We start from the raw sequence: 18,118 nt of genomic DNA, 5'->3' as shown, positions 1-18,118 counted from the left end.
ATATTCACTATGTGAAACCTGTCCCAAGGCTCTCTGTATCACAGACCATCCCCCCTTTAATACTTCCTATTAGGTCAAGACATGGATTTAAGTACCGCTCCTCTTTTGCAGATGAGAAGCTAAAACAGAGCTGTAGAACTGACAAGTAGCCGAGCCAGCACTGAGCCTTGCCAGGTTCATTTCCAAGGAGATTGGGATGAATTCCTTAGAAGAAGGCCTATGGGGAAGTCATTCTGGAATAAGATTATATGAAGGAAGGATAAATGGACAGAAGAAATAGGCAAAGACAGTGAAGTTCTCGGCCAACCAACCCCACAAAGTGCAGTAAAGTTGGGAAGGTCATTTGTCCCAATATGATGGCTAGCAGAGCCGAGTCATCTTCAAAACCTCCCTCCCCAAAACCAATCATTGGATGTAGCTGCAGTTGGGAAGGTGTGTGCAGGGTGAAGGTTTTCTGAGCCCCAAGCATTTCCTAGAGAGGACTCAGCAGAGCGATGACAGCTGCCAAAAGCCCAGCTCAGGGGATGAGCACACACCCTCTGTCCCACTGGGATCCATGTACTTTTAGACCTTAACATATGCCCTGAAACTCTGAAAGTTCCGAAGGGAACTATGGGCCAAGTAGTTTGAGGTACTGTGTCAGTACCTTTACCTTTTCAGCGAGGACTTTATGAAAATGATTCCAGTATCACAGGAGATAATTTTGATAATCAACACGAAGGGTTATATGAGGTTATCAAACTTTTGTGCATCAAAGGACACAACCAGCAGAGTAGAAACAATCTATATGTCTGACCAGGAATTGATATATGGATTCTATAAAGAACTTCCAAAACTAAGTATCCCCCTAAGCACTCAACCAGCAAATGGGTTAATAAATTGAATAGATAATTCTCAATAGAAGAAATACAAATGGCTAATAAATATTGGGGAATGAGTTCAATATTTTTGTTTGTTTTGTTTTGAGACAGAGTTTCTCTGTGTAGCCCTGGCTATCTTGGACTTACTTTGTAGAGCAGGCTGGCCCTGAATTCACAGAAATCACCTGCCTCTGCCTCCCTGAGTTCTGGGATTAAAGGCATGAGCCACCACACTGGGCTGAGTTTAATATTCTTAGCCATCATGGCCATGCAATTTAAAAACGACACTGAGATTTCATCCCATCCCAGTCAGAATGTGTATCATCTAGAAAAACAACAAAATCAACAAATGCTGGTGAGGAATATAAATTGAAACATCCATTATGGAAGTCAATATGGAAATATCTCAAAAACTAAAAATAGAACCTCCATCCAAAAGATCCCAATTCAGGAATATTAAAACATCATTTAATGTAGCACTATTCACAGTAGCCATGATATGCAACCAGCCTATAAGTTCATCAATAGCTGAATGGATAAGGAAAATGTGGTATATATACATAATGGAATTATAGTCCACTGAAAATAATGAAAGTATATTATTGTAAGAAAATGGATGAAACTTGAGATCATGTTAAACGAAATAAGGCAGGCTCAAAAGGACATATATTATATTTTCTCTCATATATAGAATCTAGATTTGAATTTATACATAGATGTATACATAAGTAGGTCTTGAAAGTAGAAACGGGATTACAAAAGTGGAGAAGGAGGTCTAAAGGAAAGGGGGAACAGAAGAGGCTAGTGGAATCCATGTAAACGAAGCAAGAGTGAATACTTGGAGGAGGGGCAAATTGGAAGAGAGCATAGTGACATATGTAAAAATGTCACATTGAAACCCATTACTTATATGGCAACACATGACAGAAATAGTGGGACAACTATATCCCCCACTGTTGCTGTTGCTCTTCAAGCCACCACTGTCACCTTTTACTGTTTAATCTACTTCCCCCAGGAGTGTGGGGGGCAATCAGCTCCCCTTCATGCCCTAGCAGCAAGATAACCCAAAGCTTCCCCCTTGAGGGGGCTGAGCTTTTGACAACTATGACCTTCATGTTTACCAAAAAGGTGGGGTGGGAGATTGACTTTTTAATAGAATGGCTGCCTTAAACCTTCTTTTGGTTGCATGGACAAATGATATCCTTATTGGCAGCCCTCTGATCTTGCCCATAGTGAAGACATGTTTTACTAATCATTGACAAAGAACTCTGTAGGTCATGCTCAGCCTCTAGAGCTCCATTGTCTGAGGACTTTACCACTCTCAGTATTATCAGAAGAGGGGTCCAGTTCTATAACACCATCCTCGGCCTTTAGTATTGGCTAATGGGCCTGTAATACATCCTATTGCTTGGTAAATGAAATAAAATAATAAAAGAAAATGGTAAATAAAAAAGTCTTTACTGTGCCAGAGGCATCTTCCTGGTAGGTGGGTTTTCCTGTTACTGTTGTCCACTCCTGCAGTGTGCCCTCTCTCAGCATTTGGTCCCTTTCTCCAGTCTGGCTGTTGTGCAGTTTTCTATTTTTCTTGGCAAGGAATCAGCCAGTTTTCCTCCACCCGAGCAGCTTGTCATCACTAGGTGAGCATTGTTAAGTAACATATTAATAAACTCTTCCTTGCCTTAACTTATATCACATCTCCTTGGGGACTCTCAATCTACAGTCCTATTTTCACCAGTTCTCCCAGGTCCCTGTCGGTGAGGTCTCATGGTTCCTTTGAGATCTAGCTCTTTCTAGCTGGGCCAGCACCTCAGCAGCTGGGTGATAGCGTGCTGTTAATTGGTTAACTGGCCCGATGGTGGGGAGAAGAGGTGGAGACATGCATTAATATCCTGAAACAAAGGGAACAGCAGCTGCTTTACAGAGATGGGATAGGACACTGAGGAAGGAATGAGGAAGAGGTTTCGCTGGAAGCTGGTCTTGAAGTGCATCCACTGGGCAGCCCTTTCTAGCTCAACTAGGGCTCTGTACAGGCATCAGATCTTGTAAGGTCAGGAGTTCCACACACTCTGGAACCCCACTTTCCATCGTGAGTATTGGTCTGGTATACATCTTGCCTGTGCCTGTAAAGAGGGCTGTGGCCCTCTTTAATGTTGCCAATGGGTGTCTCTGGCTCTCATGTTTAGCTCTTAATTGGTGACCAGTCACCCTCAGCCTTTCACTGTCTTCCCTCAGTGCACTAGAATAGTCATCTAAACAGACTGTTCTTCAATATTTAAGTGTGTCTGGGCACCTGTTTGCTCACAGTTATAGATGTACACCATGGGACTGGGATGCCCTGGAATTGGAATTACTGCCAGCTGTGAGCCACCGTGTGGGTGCTGGGAACCAAAGCCTAATTAATGCTCTTAACCTCTGAGTTAACCTCTTCAATGAATCTAAATTCATTGTTCTGTTTATACTTTTCCTTATATCGCAAACGCCTGCTACAGTGGTTCTTCCAACGTCACCCTCAGTCGGTATGCTAGCCAGAGCCATCATCAGTGAGTTTTAATAACTGTAATCTCCAGTGTGCTAGAGGCTATGTTTGCCCTTTTTCTTTCTTTCTTTCTTTCTTTCTTTCTTTCTTTCTTTCTTTCTTTCTTCCTTTCTTTCTTTTTTTCTTTCCCTTGTAGGTCAGTGGTACCAAATCCTGCTCCAAAATGCTTCCCGGGACATTCCTGGTACCAAGTGGCCCTTTGGGATGTAGCCTGAGAGGAGTGGGAAGAAAAGGAGGAAGGGAGGGAGGGGGAGAACACTGGATATAGAAAGTTGATGGTGTAGTGTTCTCAGGACCAAGGCTGTGGGGGAGGAATTCAGGTGCGAGCACAGGGAGAGGTTCAGCTGTAAAGCAATGAAGGCTTCAGCTGGCCGTCAGTGCAGTTCTGACACAGGGAGGGCGTATGTCCCTGCATTGCTTCATATCCACATGTTCGGTGAGAGGCAAGGTGGTTGACATAACATCTGGCAAAGAGGCTGGTGAACACGAGTAGAATCTTGAAGCTCTATCAGACAAGCGAAGATATTAGGGGATGTTCAGAGTAAAGATAGAGACAGAATATGACAACACAGTCCAGAACTTTCCAAAAGGCAGAGCAATCATTTTTATTCATTCCAGGTTTTCTTTGGGGATTCTCAGGTTATCCAGTAGTCTTGACTGCCTGCATTCTTACTTTGAGATTACCAAACTGAACACCTCTAGCTGGCCCTATCTCCTTAGAAAAGAGTGTCACTTACTAATGAGAGGAATGGTAGGTAAACTGAGGTTGTATTTCAGTAATCTTTTTGAGAGGCCCGATGAGGCTCAGCTACCAGCAGTACCCTACAATTAGGGTCCTGGGCTTGTCTGGGAGGTGCAGCAATATACGGCATTCTTGCCTTCTTTCCTGTAGAAATAGATACGTGCATTTCTTTGTGCATGTGTGTATCCATAGACTGGACCCAGATCTTGCTGGCAAGAATGGCCTGAGTTCGTTCATTTGTTTGTTCGTTTCTTCCTTCCTTTCTTTTTCACAAAGGTATAAAGCCTCTCATTTAGAAGGGTCCTAATTAGGGTTCTTGAATAAGTGATATGTTTATGAGGATTTGGGAAACTAGAACCTATTTTAGCTCTAAAGGTGCATGGACTCTTTTCCTATGCAAATGGTTGAACCAAATAAGAAGACAAGTCACAGTCACAATCAACATGAACTGCAATGTGCTATACAAATAAGGAATTTGAACACACATCATGCTACATTCATACTTTTGACTATACAAAGGTTAAAAAGATAATGCCTTCAAATACCCAGTGGTGGGCTCCATTCATTTAAATAACAATTGCGAACACCAGCTCCTCCGTAGATAGTCTCTTTTTAGTTTGTAAACAGGGAAAAGAACTGGAGCATCTAATTTTTGAAATTCTCCTGGCCTCTCTGTTTGACCTTTGGTATTTGTATGTATTGACGATCTCTAAACCCTTGTACAAAAACACCTTGAAGTGTCAAGCTTTAAAAATGAGTCTTTTCTCTTTCTCCTGTGCAGCTTGTATTATCTTGGCCTTGTCAAAATATATTCTCTAGTTAGAGGGTGGAAATATTTCCCTCCTGGCTCTGAAGTATTGATTTTTCTCCAACACTCAGTTCTGTCACTCAGGCAAAGGGGTGAAAGGTGAAAGTTCACGCAGCACTGCTTGTCTTTACCTTCCTATTAATGTCATGCCCTTTCTGCATTTGATCAGTTTATGTGGTCACCAACCACACAGAACTGTTACAGCTCTGATTTTTCCTACAAGGACACATTTAAGCTATCGTTGTCTAATTCTTGGATGATTATGTTGTTATACATGACTGACTCGAGTCAAGCTGGTGTCTGTATTCTCACCTGAAAAGCATGAGGAGAGTGCACTTATTTTTGACTTGTAATGCTCTGTGAGAGACTAGAACTTTTATAATTCTTACGTCAGTGTTCAAATTCAACTTCACATGAATATTAAATGAGATGAATTCAATGCTCTCATGTCTGAGTCCTAGGTAGATAACCCATCACGAAGACTAACAAGGTAAGTTTGGTTCACTATTTGTTTAGATGCAAGTCTAGCTGGAGATGAAGGAATCAATGTGCAAGCAATACCATGGCCCAAACCACAGAGGATGCTGTGAGTTTCTGCACCCAATCTCAACCTCCTGCACTGTGCGTAGAACCTTCGCCACTGCTCTACTGTCCTTTCCTGCCACTTGCTCTCCAGTGAAATGAACAGCTAGAAACAGGAGGGCAAGAGGAACATAAGCGTTTCAACAGAGAATGTTTAAGAGGCACCACAGCAAACAGTAAAATCAGGATAAGACAATCTTCAGTACACTTCCGTTTTATTTAACCCAGGATGTACACAGCAATTTTAAACACAAATAGAGTTATTAAATGGAGTCATCCAGAAATTTCTTAGGAGACAGACATTTTAACTCATTCGCTATAGGCAGCTCAAACATAACAACATTTTCATGCACGTGTCACATCATGTCATCTTTTGCTTGTAAATTACCAGTGAAGTCACATGTGTCTTTATAATTACAAGGACAGTTCCGAACGCTGTGTCAACAAAATCAATAAAACGCTACAAGCGTACACTGGGATGGCAATATAAAGTTTACCTCAGTGCTGAGGAATCCAAGCTGAGAAGAAGCTGGGGACCATGGTTGTCAAAACAGTCAAGGATAGCGCCATGTCAAAGACAATGCAAATGACACTTTATCAGCTAGCGATTCTTCTAGCAGGAAGTTTCACAGGCACAGAACTTTACCATCCTCGCACTCTCCTGACTACACACATTGGGCATGGAAGGACTGTGACCTCACTGCTTTGTACCCATCTCTGTGATTGATACTATCTGCTATTGCCCTCTAGTCCCGAATCTCTTTCAAAATGTATGGAACATTTTGCTTAAACATGTCTAATGGTTCAACTCCCCCTCTGAAGTTCATACGGTAACCCTGTGCTGGGCAGACAGCAGATTTTGGAGCCTGCTGGACGTTCTCCATCTCCATCAAATATATCATCATGTTCACAAAAGTCTACACTGTATGGTTCCTGGTTTCCTTCTTGGAAGCTACATATGTAATCATTATAAATAAGATATACATGCATGTAAAACAAACTCACTTTTGAAAGAACCCCAACATAAAAAACCAAGAGACAGTTTAGAGCTGCCACCAATAAAAATAACAAGATAGCAAACGTCATCCTGAGAACATTAGCTTCTTCAGATGTTCTTTGAAAGACTGTACACTATGGGTTTATTCATGGACCTTGATCCTACTTCTATAAATATTACATAAACTTTGACAAGCTATGAGTTTGGGCTAAATACTCTCATTATTACTTTAGTTCCTCTGTTAATATTACACATTTTCTCTGAATTCAATAACTCCTTTTCTATTTTTATATATTATAAACAATCTTGGGTAACTTCCCAATGAACCAACAAACAAATCAACCTCCACTAATACAGATCAAATTTCTTAGGTACAACTCATACAAAACATTGTATTATGGATTTTTTTCTTTCATTACGTAATGGCCAACGTAACTAGACACAAGAAGAAAGTGGAGTTAAAGCTTTTGTTCAAGCACAGTGAGCATTGTCACTGTGGCGTCCATTCAAATAGACGGACGGCCTTCACATTTTCCTGTACACTCTGAACAGTGTACCTACACCGTTATTAGATGTCTAGGATGTTTACTTAAAATAAATGCCTTGCTAGTTGTTCTTTCACTAGTCAGTATTTGGAAGGCTAGGTTGAAATGGTCACTGTAAGTGACATTGCCGTACACGTGAGAACTGCGACTGTGACGTTCCTGAAGAGGAGGGGGCCTTTCCTGAGCAGGAGAGCCTACAGTGACACACGGGAGACGCTGCACTGTTCAAATGTATTATGCGTCCATATTGGTTCTTTATTGAAAGTCCCCATAGAAGGTTAGTTATGGTCATCACATGGTCAGTGGCAATGGTCTGTATTTTAAACTATGAAATAAACTAACATTTAAGGAAGAAATGAGCATTTTAGAAAGCTAGCCATCTGGAAAACTTTTCTAGATGGAAAAAAAAATACACATGTGATCTAATACTTTCTCATTAACCTCAAATCAGGATCGGTGCTACTGAGAAGGCAATGGCTAAATCCTCAGAAATGGAATTGAGTAACTGTTTATCAATTGCTATGAGGAAAAACAAAATGAAACAATGTAAACATGGAATAGGTTTGGTAAACAGCAGTATGTTTGGGAAATGCAAAGAGAAGTCGTTTCAATAATGAGGACTCCACAAGGCTCCAGCATCCAGGTCAGAGCTGAGCTCCCAGGGCTGGCAATGAGCAGGGCTGGGAGTGTAATCACAAAGCCTATTGATTTTCAGGCTTTTGTTGCATCAAGCAACAAGAGCATCTCCAGGAACCACTAGCTCTCCCCTCCTGTCTCTGGCAGGGAAAAACTACCTAGTGACAAAATGGTCACATCCTGTTGAGTGGTATGTGTGTGCCTTTAAATCGATAGGTTGCCCACGTGGAGGCTGCTCCCATGAAGCATGCACAAGTGACACAGACCTGCCCATGGCCCTGGATGGCATTGAGGAGGGCAGGAAGTAAGCAACAGTCCAGTATGAGGAAGGACAGAGCAACATTGGCCTAGACAATATAGAATTAACAGGCAGTCAGGGCAGCGGCCAGCGGTGTTAGACCATGAAGCGGTGCTCCTTCCCGTCGTGCGCCATGAGGATAACGTTCCGGTTGGAAGTCCAGATGAGCCGGGCCAACCTCAGGGCATTGTGGGAGCCGGGGGACGCAGGCTGCACTGGAGGTACCTGGTAGGTCTTAATGCAGCGGAGCTGAGGTGCTGAGTTCAGCATGCCAATGCTTCCCAGGAGTGAAGTGTTCATCTGCGGGGACAGGGGACACACACATCAAGTCACCTGCTAAGAACCCTCCCCCTCCTCCTCCACAGACAGTGGCTTATTTCTTCTGTGGACTCTCTCCTCCAGAATGACAATTCACACTCAGCTTTGGCTCCTGAGAGTAGATTCCACAGTGTTATGATGCCATTGATGTGAACACAGAACCCTTGAGAGCTTTGCCTTTGTGAGTAGAACCTGACAGTAGATAGTCCGTCCTTCTTGAGGAACGAAGCTAAACTAAGGTTGATAATAATAATAATAATAATAATAATAATAATAATAATAATAATAATAATAATAATAAAAGGTTGCTAATAAAACAGCTCAATTGGACAGTATTTGGTTTATAATTAGTTGAAGAAAGTGAAGCACACCAAGCTGTAGATAGAGAGCTGACGGGCCACACCCTAAGCTTTATTCCTATCACTAATCACCATTACTCCCACCTGCTTTCCTTCCTTCCTTCTTTCTTCCTTTCCTTCCTTCCTTCTCTTTTTTGGTTTCTTTCCAGACAGGGCTTCTCCATGTAGCCTTGGCGTCCTTGGACTCACTTTGTAGACCAGGCTGGCCTTGAACTCACAGAGGTCTGCCTGCCTCTGCCTCCCAGCGTGCTGGGATTACAAGTGTGTGCCACCACACCTGGCCTCCCCTGCCTTTTCAAAAGCTCTGGAAAAACGTGTGTGTGTGTGTGTGTGTATGTGTGTGTGTGTGTGTGTGTGTGTGTCTGTGTGTGTGCGTGTGTGCACTTCATGTGTGTGTACATGCATGTGGGTGGAGGTCAGAGGTTCATGTTAGGTGTCATCTGCAATCACTCTCTCCATCTTATATACGGGGGCAACGTCTCTCCCTCAACCTGGGCCTCACAAATTTAGCTCACCTAGCTAACCCATGTGCCCAGGGAATCCCTCTTCTCCCTTTCTCTGCCTACCAAGTGCTATGATTTCAGTGTGCTGCCGCACTGAAATGTGGTTGCTGGGGATACAAACTCAGTTCCTTAGCCTTTTACCCTCTGCACTATCTCCTCAGCCCCCAGAAAGAGAGAAATGACAAGCGCTGTCATGCCACATTCTGAGACCCTGCACAGGACAATATGTTGGTCATGTTTTCTTGACAATACCTTTTACCACTTGGCCATTTTTTTTGCCTCTTTGAGAATTTTTCTGGGTTTGATTTTAAAAACGTGATTTTTCTTAATCCAGTCACAAAATGAAAACAACATAAACATTATGGATTAAGAATAACTATGTAATTAGATTAAGGTGTTGAATATGAGATAATTGTTGACGAAGTGGTCTGGTGTTGGAGTCGCTGAGTGTGAAGGCTTCAAAGAGAAGTGCTGAATTTTACTTAGACAACTTCAATGTGCATCATTTCTTCCCCCATAAACGACTTCAATACGCATCATTTCTTCCCCCATAAACCACAGAGAGAGCATTCTGGAACCTGGAAAGCAGCCTCGGATTTCATCTTCCTCTTCTTCTGTACTTGCTCACTTCCTATTTCTCTGGTGAATAAAGCATCCTCATCTGCATGGGCCACATGCTAGATATGCGGGCAAAACATGCCTCTCATGACCCAGCTGCCCCTGCAGTTGAAATCCTAGCAGATCTCAGAACCTTTGAGATGCATTATTGCGATACCATGCTCTGAATGTGGATCAGTGCACAGTGTAAGCCATTCCTTTTCCAGTCCTTCTCAGGAGCAGGATGCTGTCAGAGGGCGTAAATCATGGCATCTCTAGCAGGGTGCGTGCAGGCTCCACTGACATTTTCACAATTTAAATCATCTTGAGTAATAACCCTTTTAAGATGACTAATGTTACTGATTTTCCTGCATTAATAATAGTGCCGAACACAACACAAGGGGTGAAAAAAATCACTAGTGTACGAGGTCACATTTTAAACCAAATGTACGGTCATCGTTAACCCTTTCTGCTAAAGTTCAGTTCAGGCAAGCAGTACCTCACCTGTCATCCTCCAAGGTCTCTTTCTTTGTTTCTTTTCTTTTCTCTAAAATACTCCATGAAAGATTAAAAACCTAAGCCTTATTGTTTCATGGGCTCCCTACTGTTTTAAATGTAGATAACAATAGTGAATTCAATTTGCTAGTCTCACGTCTACAAAACCCAACAGCATATAATTAGTCTTCTTACAAAACACATCCAATTGACACTGGAAATTGTTGGGTAAAATTATCTGGCATCCACAGGTGTACAGTGCTTTGATTTCTCAGTTGATAGATAGCTACAAAGAAATTTTCATTCCTTATGGACTTGCTATGAAAATATTCATGAAGCTTGATATCAGCTGGTATTTGAAGATGCAAAGGGCAGACAACAGGCTTGGGTATGCCTCAATTTTTATTCATTCCTTGCAATGTAGCAGCTTACAACAAATGGACCGAGGGCTAAAGGAAGAGACTATCTTGTAGAAGAGCTATAGATGGGCAACTTGTAAGGACAAGCCATTGCTCTGTCTGGACTCCCATCATAAGCTGAGTCATCTTCTCTGTTCAGTGCCTCCATCAAACAGACTTTCCACTTACAACAGAGGAGCCAAGCTCTCAAAAGCACACACTGTCAGCATCGTGGACATGATGGCCCACACACTCATTAGATTTCATTTGTCCACTGACCATCCTTTCCCTACAGCCCTTCAAATGAGGACTGGTCTTAGTTTCCAGGGTGAGGGGTAATTCTCATGGAAACAATGAATCATTCTGTTAGTCAACATTATCCTTTTTATAGGTTGATGTGTGGCTATTGACTATACTAAACTTAACAAAACTTAAACTGAGTGAAATGCTACATGGAATTTAAAAACTTATCACTATTAAGCTTTTTCTTTATTACAAAAATTATAAATATTATAAAAGAAACAATCCTCAAATCTTACTTGTGACGATCACTGTCATCATTTTGGTAAACAACCTTTGGACCGACACTCACTCATATACTCTGCATGCACATGTGAAATGTATGCACATACAAATCATACATGCACACAAATTACATGCACATTCAGACACATGACACACATATGCAAACTGTACACACAATCATAACATGCATACTCACACACTATAGATTCATGTGCACAATGTGCAGACATACATCATATTCACTCTCAAGCAAGCAGCCTGTGCTCATGTGTACACTGCATGCACATGTTAGACATATCACATGCACATTCAAATGCTTTGTACTTATATGCACACTGTATGCACACATAACACACACATACTGAGATCTAAGAAAGAGGCTCATAGTAAAAAGTAGTTTTACAATCTGCCTTGTCATTCAACAGCATGTTAAGACAATCGGAATGCTAATGACATCACTGTTTTTGAGTGTTTGAGTAGCACTCCACTGTATGATGGACTATACGTGGGCCATGTAAATAAAATGGCCATATGAATAAAAAGAAACTAGTACTATGTGATTTATTAACATCTTTGAAATACAGTATTTATTTGTTAGGTGGTACTGGTATTATTTGCATGAGAAAATTAAGGATGTTTTTCATTACCAAACTCTCCTTGCTCTTGTATCAGATAGATACACTGAAGTAAAATATTCAAATTGTAGGAATATGGTGTGTGGCTGCCAGACCATGCCTTTTAACAGCTATCTGTATTAACTGACTAAAACCCAAACTAGCTTCTCTCTTTCTTTCAGAAATATGCATCACAACACTCGTTATATGAAGATTATTTTCTGAACAAAGAAACACACATAGATATAATTCATCAAAACAGAGAATGTTTAATGCCTTCCCCAAAGTAACTAATGCTGCATACAAACCTCTTACTGAGTCTCACTTGAGTAATTACCCAGCCAATATTTCTCATTAACACTCATTTCTCAGCAAAGATTTTATAGTTGATAGTTTTAGTAAGGCTCTGTATTAATAAGACTTCATTAAGTTTTCAAAATATCGTACACTTCCCGGAAGGATCAGAAGTCTTCTCAGACACCATTAGAACTGTGCCACATGGATCTACATCAGGACAGCAGTCGAGTCGCCTATTGCACTATAGACGCTTTAACTCAGAAACAGCTGCTGCGGTTCTGGGAGTGCTGTGTTATTTTCTTGGACAGCAGAATGGTCTGTTTTCATGCCTTCCACAAACATGGAGCGATGCAGGAGCTCACTGTACCCTCAACTCTGAGGCTGTCAGAGGAAGGAAGGGAGGACCTAGGAGTGGCTGAACTGTCTAGTGCATTGGCCCACACAGATGGCACCAAGCAGCCCTTGGAGAAGGGGAACTTGGGGAGCTGTGTTTACAGGCTCAGATGTTCTTGAACAACCTAGAAATGTCAGCAAGCCAGCAGAGAGGGAGCGGAAGAGGCATCAAAGCCCCACCATCTAGTGTAAGAAAGGACACTAACCACCCATTGCTGGGAAGAGATCCAGATGCGGACAGAAAATGTTTCAAGAAGTGATGAATAAATGTATTCAAACAGAAGCTTAATAATATAGACAAGGGTAAAAAAAAACTTACCATGCAACAAGTTCAAGAAGGTACTGAAAAGCTGTCAAATTAGGTTTATCTTTTCTATAACACTTTACTTTCTCTGTTGAATAAAAGTTGATTAAAAAAAAAAAAGAGGCTTGATTTGTTTGTTCTTTATAAAAAGGAAAACATGAGAAAAACTAGTCCCTTGAGAGCTGGGACCCCAATCTCCAGAGTGTTGGCCAGAACCATGCACCTGGACACACAGGCAGTGTGTAAGCACCCAGCCCTGATTCTAGAAAAACAAGAACAAAGAAAATTTGCATGAAAGCACAGGTAGCATAAGGATTGTGCTCACTGTGCCAGACACAAGTAGGAAAAAACCGTGATTGTCCAAACTCTTGGAAGAACCCATGTTCTAAGCCCATCTGTGGATAATAATGGAGCCATGGAGGCTCACAGTAGAAAATACCAGCCCTGTGGTTGCTTAGAGTGAAGACTGGGTGAGATCTCTGATTGATGGAGTTTAATATGAGTTAATTAAGGTGTTGTAGACACAGTCTGGAAAAAGGGATAATGAGAAAGTAACCTGGAAGGCTAAATTATATTAAAAAGGAGAAAAGGGTTCTGACAGATTTGAAGGTGTCACATTTCAGGAGGATGTTGTTAATTAAACAATTTATTGTATTCGTTTTACATTCTATTAGCTATTGATTTTGTTTTTAAACTATCAAGTATGTTGAAGCCCTGTCAAAATTTTAATTTTGTTTTTCAGCTTTTGAAGCAAAATGCCAGTCTATGCAGTGCATTTGCATCCTCCAAAAATGCAGTTGCCAATAAAATTAGAATAACTCCTGTCGGGGAGGGTGTCTTGGTAATATTTTTCTAAGTGTCAGGAGTAAAGAGTTAAATAAGAAGAGGAGATGGTGGTAATGTTAAACATTTAGGATGAAATAGTCTACTATAAAAACTAGTTGCTCAAAATTAGCATTCATTTTAGTCAACATCATATGGACACACACACACACACACCCATGCACAGTTCATGAAGTGCCAGATCAAGATGTGCAAGTTTTTTTTTAATGTCTTCAATAGTTTAGAATTAAGAACATTATGTGAGTGCCAGGCTGGTAGTCTGTGCCGATAATCCCAGCACTTACAGGTGGAATAGGAGAGTATTGAGTTTGAGGATAGCCTGGGCTATTATGGAGGCCATAATTAAACAAGCAAACAAAACAAAAACAAAAACCCAAACCCAAAACAAACAACTTTCCACCTAAACCAAAGTATGATATGAACAACAACAACAACAACACCAAAAAGAGGCAAGAGCAGTGTCCTCTGTTCTGCTAGAGCAGACCCAAGGACCCTGTGGGAACGCCTACTGTAAATAGTACAGCTTCCCCTGCATTCCTAGCAAGCCAGGCCTCACCTGTGCCCTCCTCCACCCTTGTTCTGAAGGATTTCCTACCATCTCACTCTCAGATTCTCTGTGCTGTAATTGCTCGAGTTTCTCTGCAGTTCCCTGTGACTGCTGACTGTATTGTCAAGCATCCTGCAAGTTAGTGCTGAGCACATAATTAGAAATCTCATTACTCGACGTGTGTGTGTGTGTGTGTGTGTGTGTGTGTGTGTGTGTGTGTGTGTAGTGGGGTGGGGGAAGGGCATGAAGGGATGCTGCTAGACAGGCCCAACAGGAAGACTTTCCCACCAAAGCACATCATACAGCGCATAGTTAAGGCCTACTTACCTGCCAGAAGGAAATGTGGCTGTCAGTGTTTGAGTAGGTAGCAAGATAACGCCCATCAGGAGCAAAGGACACTGCAGTGATTGGTCCCTTGTGTCCATGGATTGTCTGAAACGGAATTCACAGGTCATCAGTGACATGCATTGCATAGAACTCTTAATGTACTTCTGTGAACATACTCAGTGTTGACAGGTGATAGCACAGATAGGGGATACTGCAAACTGCACCCTTATTTATAAAATCGGGTTATAAAAATGAAGAAGAGTGAACCGATCCCTTGTGTTTGTAAGGGCCTTGATAGTATTTGGAGGAGTGTGTCTGCCTTCCACAGGATGAAGGGCATTATGAGCCCAAAGAGAAAGTGCATATTTTTGGACAAACCAGAGTTTTAATTCTTCACATTAGAGGGTAGAATTTTGCAGTCAATTAGAAAGGTGTGATGGCTTCTTGGTTGCCAACTGGACCACATCTGGAATTAACTAAACTCCAAATGGCTGGGCACACCGGTGAGGATTTTTTTCTCAATTAAATCTTTTGAAGTGTGAAGACTGGCTTCTAATCCAGATCTTTTTCATCTGGGCCACACCTTCTGCCAGCAGCCTCTCTTGAGGACAGGGAAGAGGGAAGCTCGCTCTCCTTGTTTACAGTCTCCAGTCACAAGCCCAGTCCTTCGCTGGCATTGGAACGCACTTCTTCAGGGTTCTGGTGTGTACTGAAGACCAGTGTGACATCCAACACTGTGGATTCAGCAACCACTGCGTTCTCAGACCTTCAGCTGGTAGACCCTGATTGGTGAACTAGCTGGATCACAGCTGTTAAGCCCTCTAATAAATTCCCTTTCTGAGATGGAGAGATAGTCACACTATCAGTTCTGTTCCTCTAGTGAACCCTGACTTAAAAACAATCACAAAAAATTACCCAAGGTCTTGCGTATCTGAAGTGAAAACCAACTGAACCTGTATTGTAATCTCTGCTCTGAAACAGCTAAAGACTAACTTTAACTCCTTCTTAATTATACATTTTCATGTTTTATCCTTGATTTTATACCAATAACATTGTGCTTAAATGCGTACAGCTACAATTAGTAAGCATATAAACATGTATGCACTGGAGGTATGGGCACATATAAATCAAACACTAGTAAAATCATGTTAGCGGGGACAGGCTTGAACCTTTGCCAATAACTATAATTGATTTAGCCGGGAGTAATGACAAGGAAGCTGTGTTTTAGAAGACTAGGTCTCTGATAAAACGTTCTTAACAATAGAATAGTACACTCATCTGATGATACTAATATTTACAGAAAATACTGCATGCTAAGGAAATTAGCGTAATACTGTAAGCTAATTCACACCCAGCTGCTGAGCACCGTCCCTCCACTATGTTAGTTAACACCCGGATTCTCCCTTTGTCTTCACTGGAATGAGGAATGAGGCTCAGTGGACACAGACTTGTGATGTCATTTGGGTCACACATGCTGTAAATTCTGATAAGAAATTTTACATAGTTCCTATCTGAAAATTCAAACGAGAAAGACGAGGAGGACAGAGACCTGAGACAAGCACATTTCTTAATGTCCTTTGCTGTCTACTTCCCTGTCACTTGATTTGATGGTCAGGTACTCAAAGAAAGAATGTTATTCTGGTAAAAACAGACCTGGGCCTTAGGCAGCAGAGGGCATGGCAGCTGAGTCAGACTGTCTGGGTTTGCATTTAGCTCACTACTTATGCACTGTGGAACGAGGGTCACATTATTTAACCCCAGAGTATCAATAGCTATAATATAGGGATAATGACGTGACAGTGATTGTATGTGTGTCAAAGAGCTTTGTGAAAATTAAGTGAGCTAATATACAATTCTCAACACATAAAAACTCAGCAAATATTGACATTTTTTTGTTACATGTGCTTGCCTAGGAATGACGACACAAATGTAAATAATCACATAACTCAATTAAGTATAGTGTTTTTTTTTTTTAATGATCCTTCCCCTAAAAACCGTTTTTGTTGTAATCAGCATCACTTGGCATCTTACATTGATTAGAAACAGATTACAACATTGTTAAATGAAGCTTCATGGGAGCTGTTCATGGTGCTGGCAACACGTGTGCTAAGTAAAGCGATGGCATCTGTGCTGAATAGCTAGTGAAGGACACCAGTGTGACCGGGCATCAACTATGGAGGACAAAAATTATTCCAGGCATGAGAAAACTCTTCAAGAAATTTAATGCCTACTGCCACTTACTAGACCAACTTACACAACGCAACGGGAAAGTATTTTCATTTTTCAGAATTAGTATCCAGTTCTGGAAAACAACAACAAAAAACAAACAAGCACACCTCACTTCCTTTGGGCCAATTTGAATCTCTTTTTCTGGTTAAGATAACTGATTGGTTTGTAATAGAGAGGCATCAAAACCAAACTATTATTATCATTATTATCATTATCATTGCTGTTGTTCCACAGTATTAGTATTAATACTGTGGATTGAAGCCAGGGCCTTGAACATGATACAAGCACTACAGCTAGCTAGTTCTAGCCCTGGACTGCAGATGTATTTTGTTTTCCTGCAAATTGTTTTAAAAGGTTTGTCCTGGAGAGCTGGACCCACCTCATACATGGCCACTTCAGCCACTTCACTAGTCTAGGACTGACACAAGAAGCAGACCTGTGGGCCGGACACGCTCACCTATAGATTGTAGCCCATTCCTGGCAAATAATTGATTCAAAACAGGTTCCCAAGCTCTGGGATCTGACCAGCCATCTAAAGCATCACCAGACTATAAAGTTTGCTAAGAAGACACTGGCTTTTCTTGAAAGCCTCGATGTCCAGCTGAGTGGAGGCAGAGCACGGATGCACTGGACAGTGACCCTTAGACCATCCACGCAGAATGCAATACCTCCTTCAGAGGAGCTAGCATCCTGCCTCAATTAGCAACAAGTGGGCTTTAGCCAGTCCCCCATAGGATGTCACATCCAACAGCCAGGTAGCACACTTTCTTGGGGAAGTCAGGCCTGCTAAATGCAGAAAGCCAGACATCAGGCCCACATTTGAGCCATTCAGGGTGTGTCTGGCCAGCTCATCCTACATGCTTACGCTCTCCAGAGACAAGTGCTCAGAACATCTGCATGCAGGGCAGCTCCTTGTCAAGAGACATGGCTTTTTCTTAGCTGCTGTCCCTAAGGATGCTGTAAATAAGTTCCTGGCGATTTTTGGAGGGGAGGGCTCAGGAAAATAGTTTGCTTACTAGACACATTTCTTTTTATGGTTGGACCGTCATTACATAATCCAATGGTATTTCCTTTTCTGCCAGGAAGCTCTCATAGCTAAATTTATGCCCAGTCTGTGTCTAGTAATAAATACCACCTACACGTTCTGCTCGTCTTCGGCCTGTTTTTATCTGAGTGGTTTCAACTCCAGATATATGCTGAGTTTGAATCTAAATTTCTTTGAAGTCCGTTTTGGACTAAGTAGGATTATCCTTTAGAGCAGGCAAAAGAAAGCACATGCAAGCACCTGTACCTGCATGTGCACGCATGTGCACGTGCACGCACGCACACAGACACACACATGTATACACGCATGTGATAAAATGC

General features: G+C 41.7%; 1 protein-coding gene across 2 annotated transcripts in view; it reads right to left on the bottom strand.

Annotated features, from left to right (window-relative positions):
* Positions 1-6,223: 6,223 nt before the first annotated feature.
* Wdr7 (WD repeat domain 7) overlaps positions 6,224-18,118 on the bottom strand; it is a 277,717-nt gene continuing 265,822 nt past the window's right edge. For both annotated transcript variants that reach the window (XM_051163424.1, XM_051163423.1), the window contains 2 exons: positions 14,525-14,629; positions 6,224-8,304 (listed from right to left, as the gene is read on the bottom strand). In XM_051163424.1, coding sequence (XP_051019381.1) covers positions 8,101-8,304; positions 14,525-14,629 — 309 coding nt within the window. In that variant the 3' untranslated portion in view covers positions 6,224-8,100. The remainder of the gene's footprint in view (positions 8,305-14,524; positions 14,630-18,118) is intronic.

The sequence above is a fragment of the Acomys russatus genome, chromosome 20 (genome assembly GCF_903995435.1).
Source record: "Acomys russatus chromosome 20, mAcoRus1.1, whole genome shotgun sequence".
Classification (NCBI taxonomy): Eukaryota; Metazoa; Chordata; class Mammalia; order Rodentia; family Muridae; genus Acomys; species Acomys russatus.
This window is presented reverse-complemented; position numbering and strand designations above follow the sequence as displayed.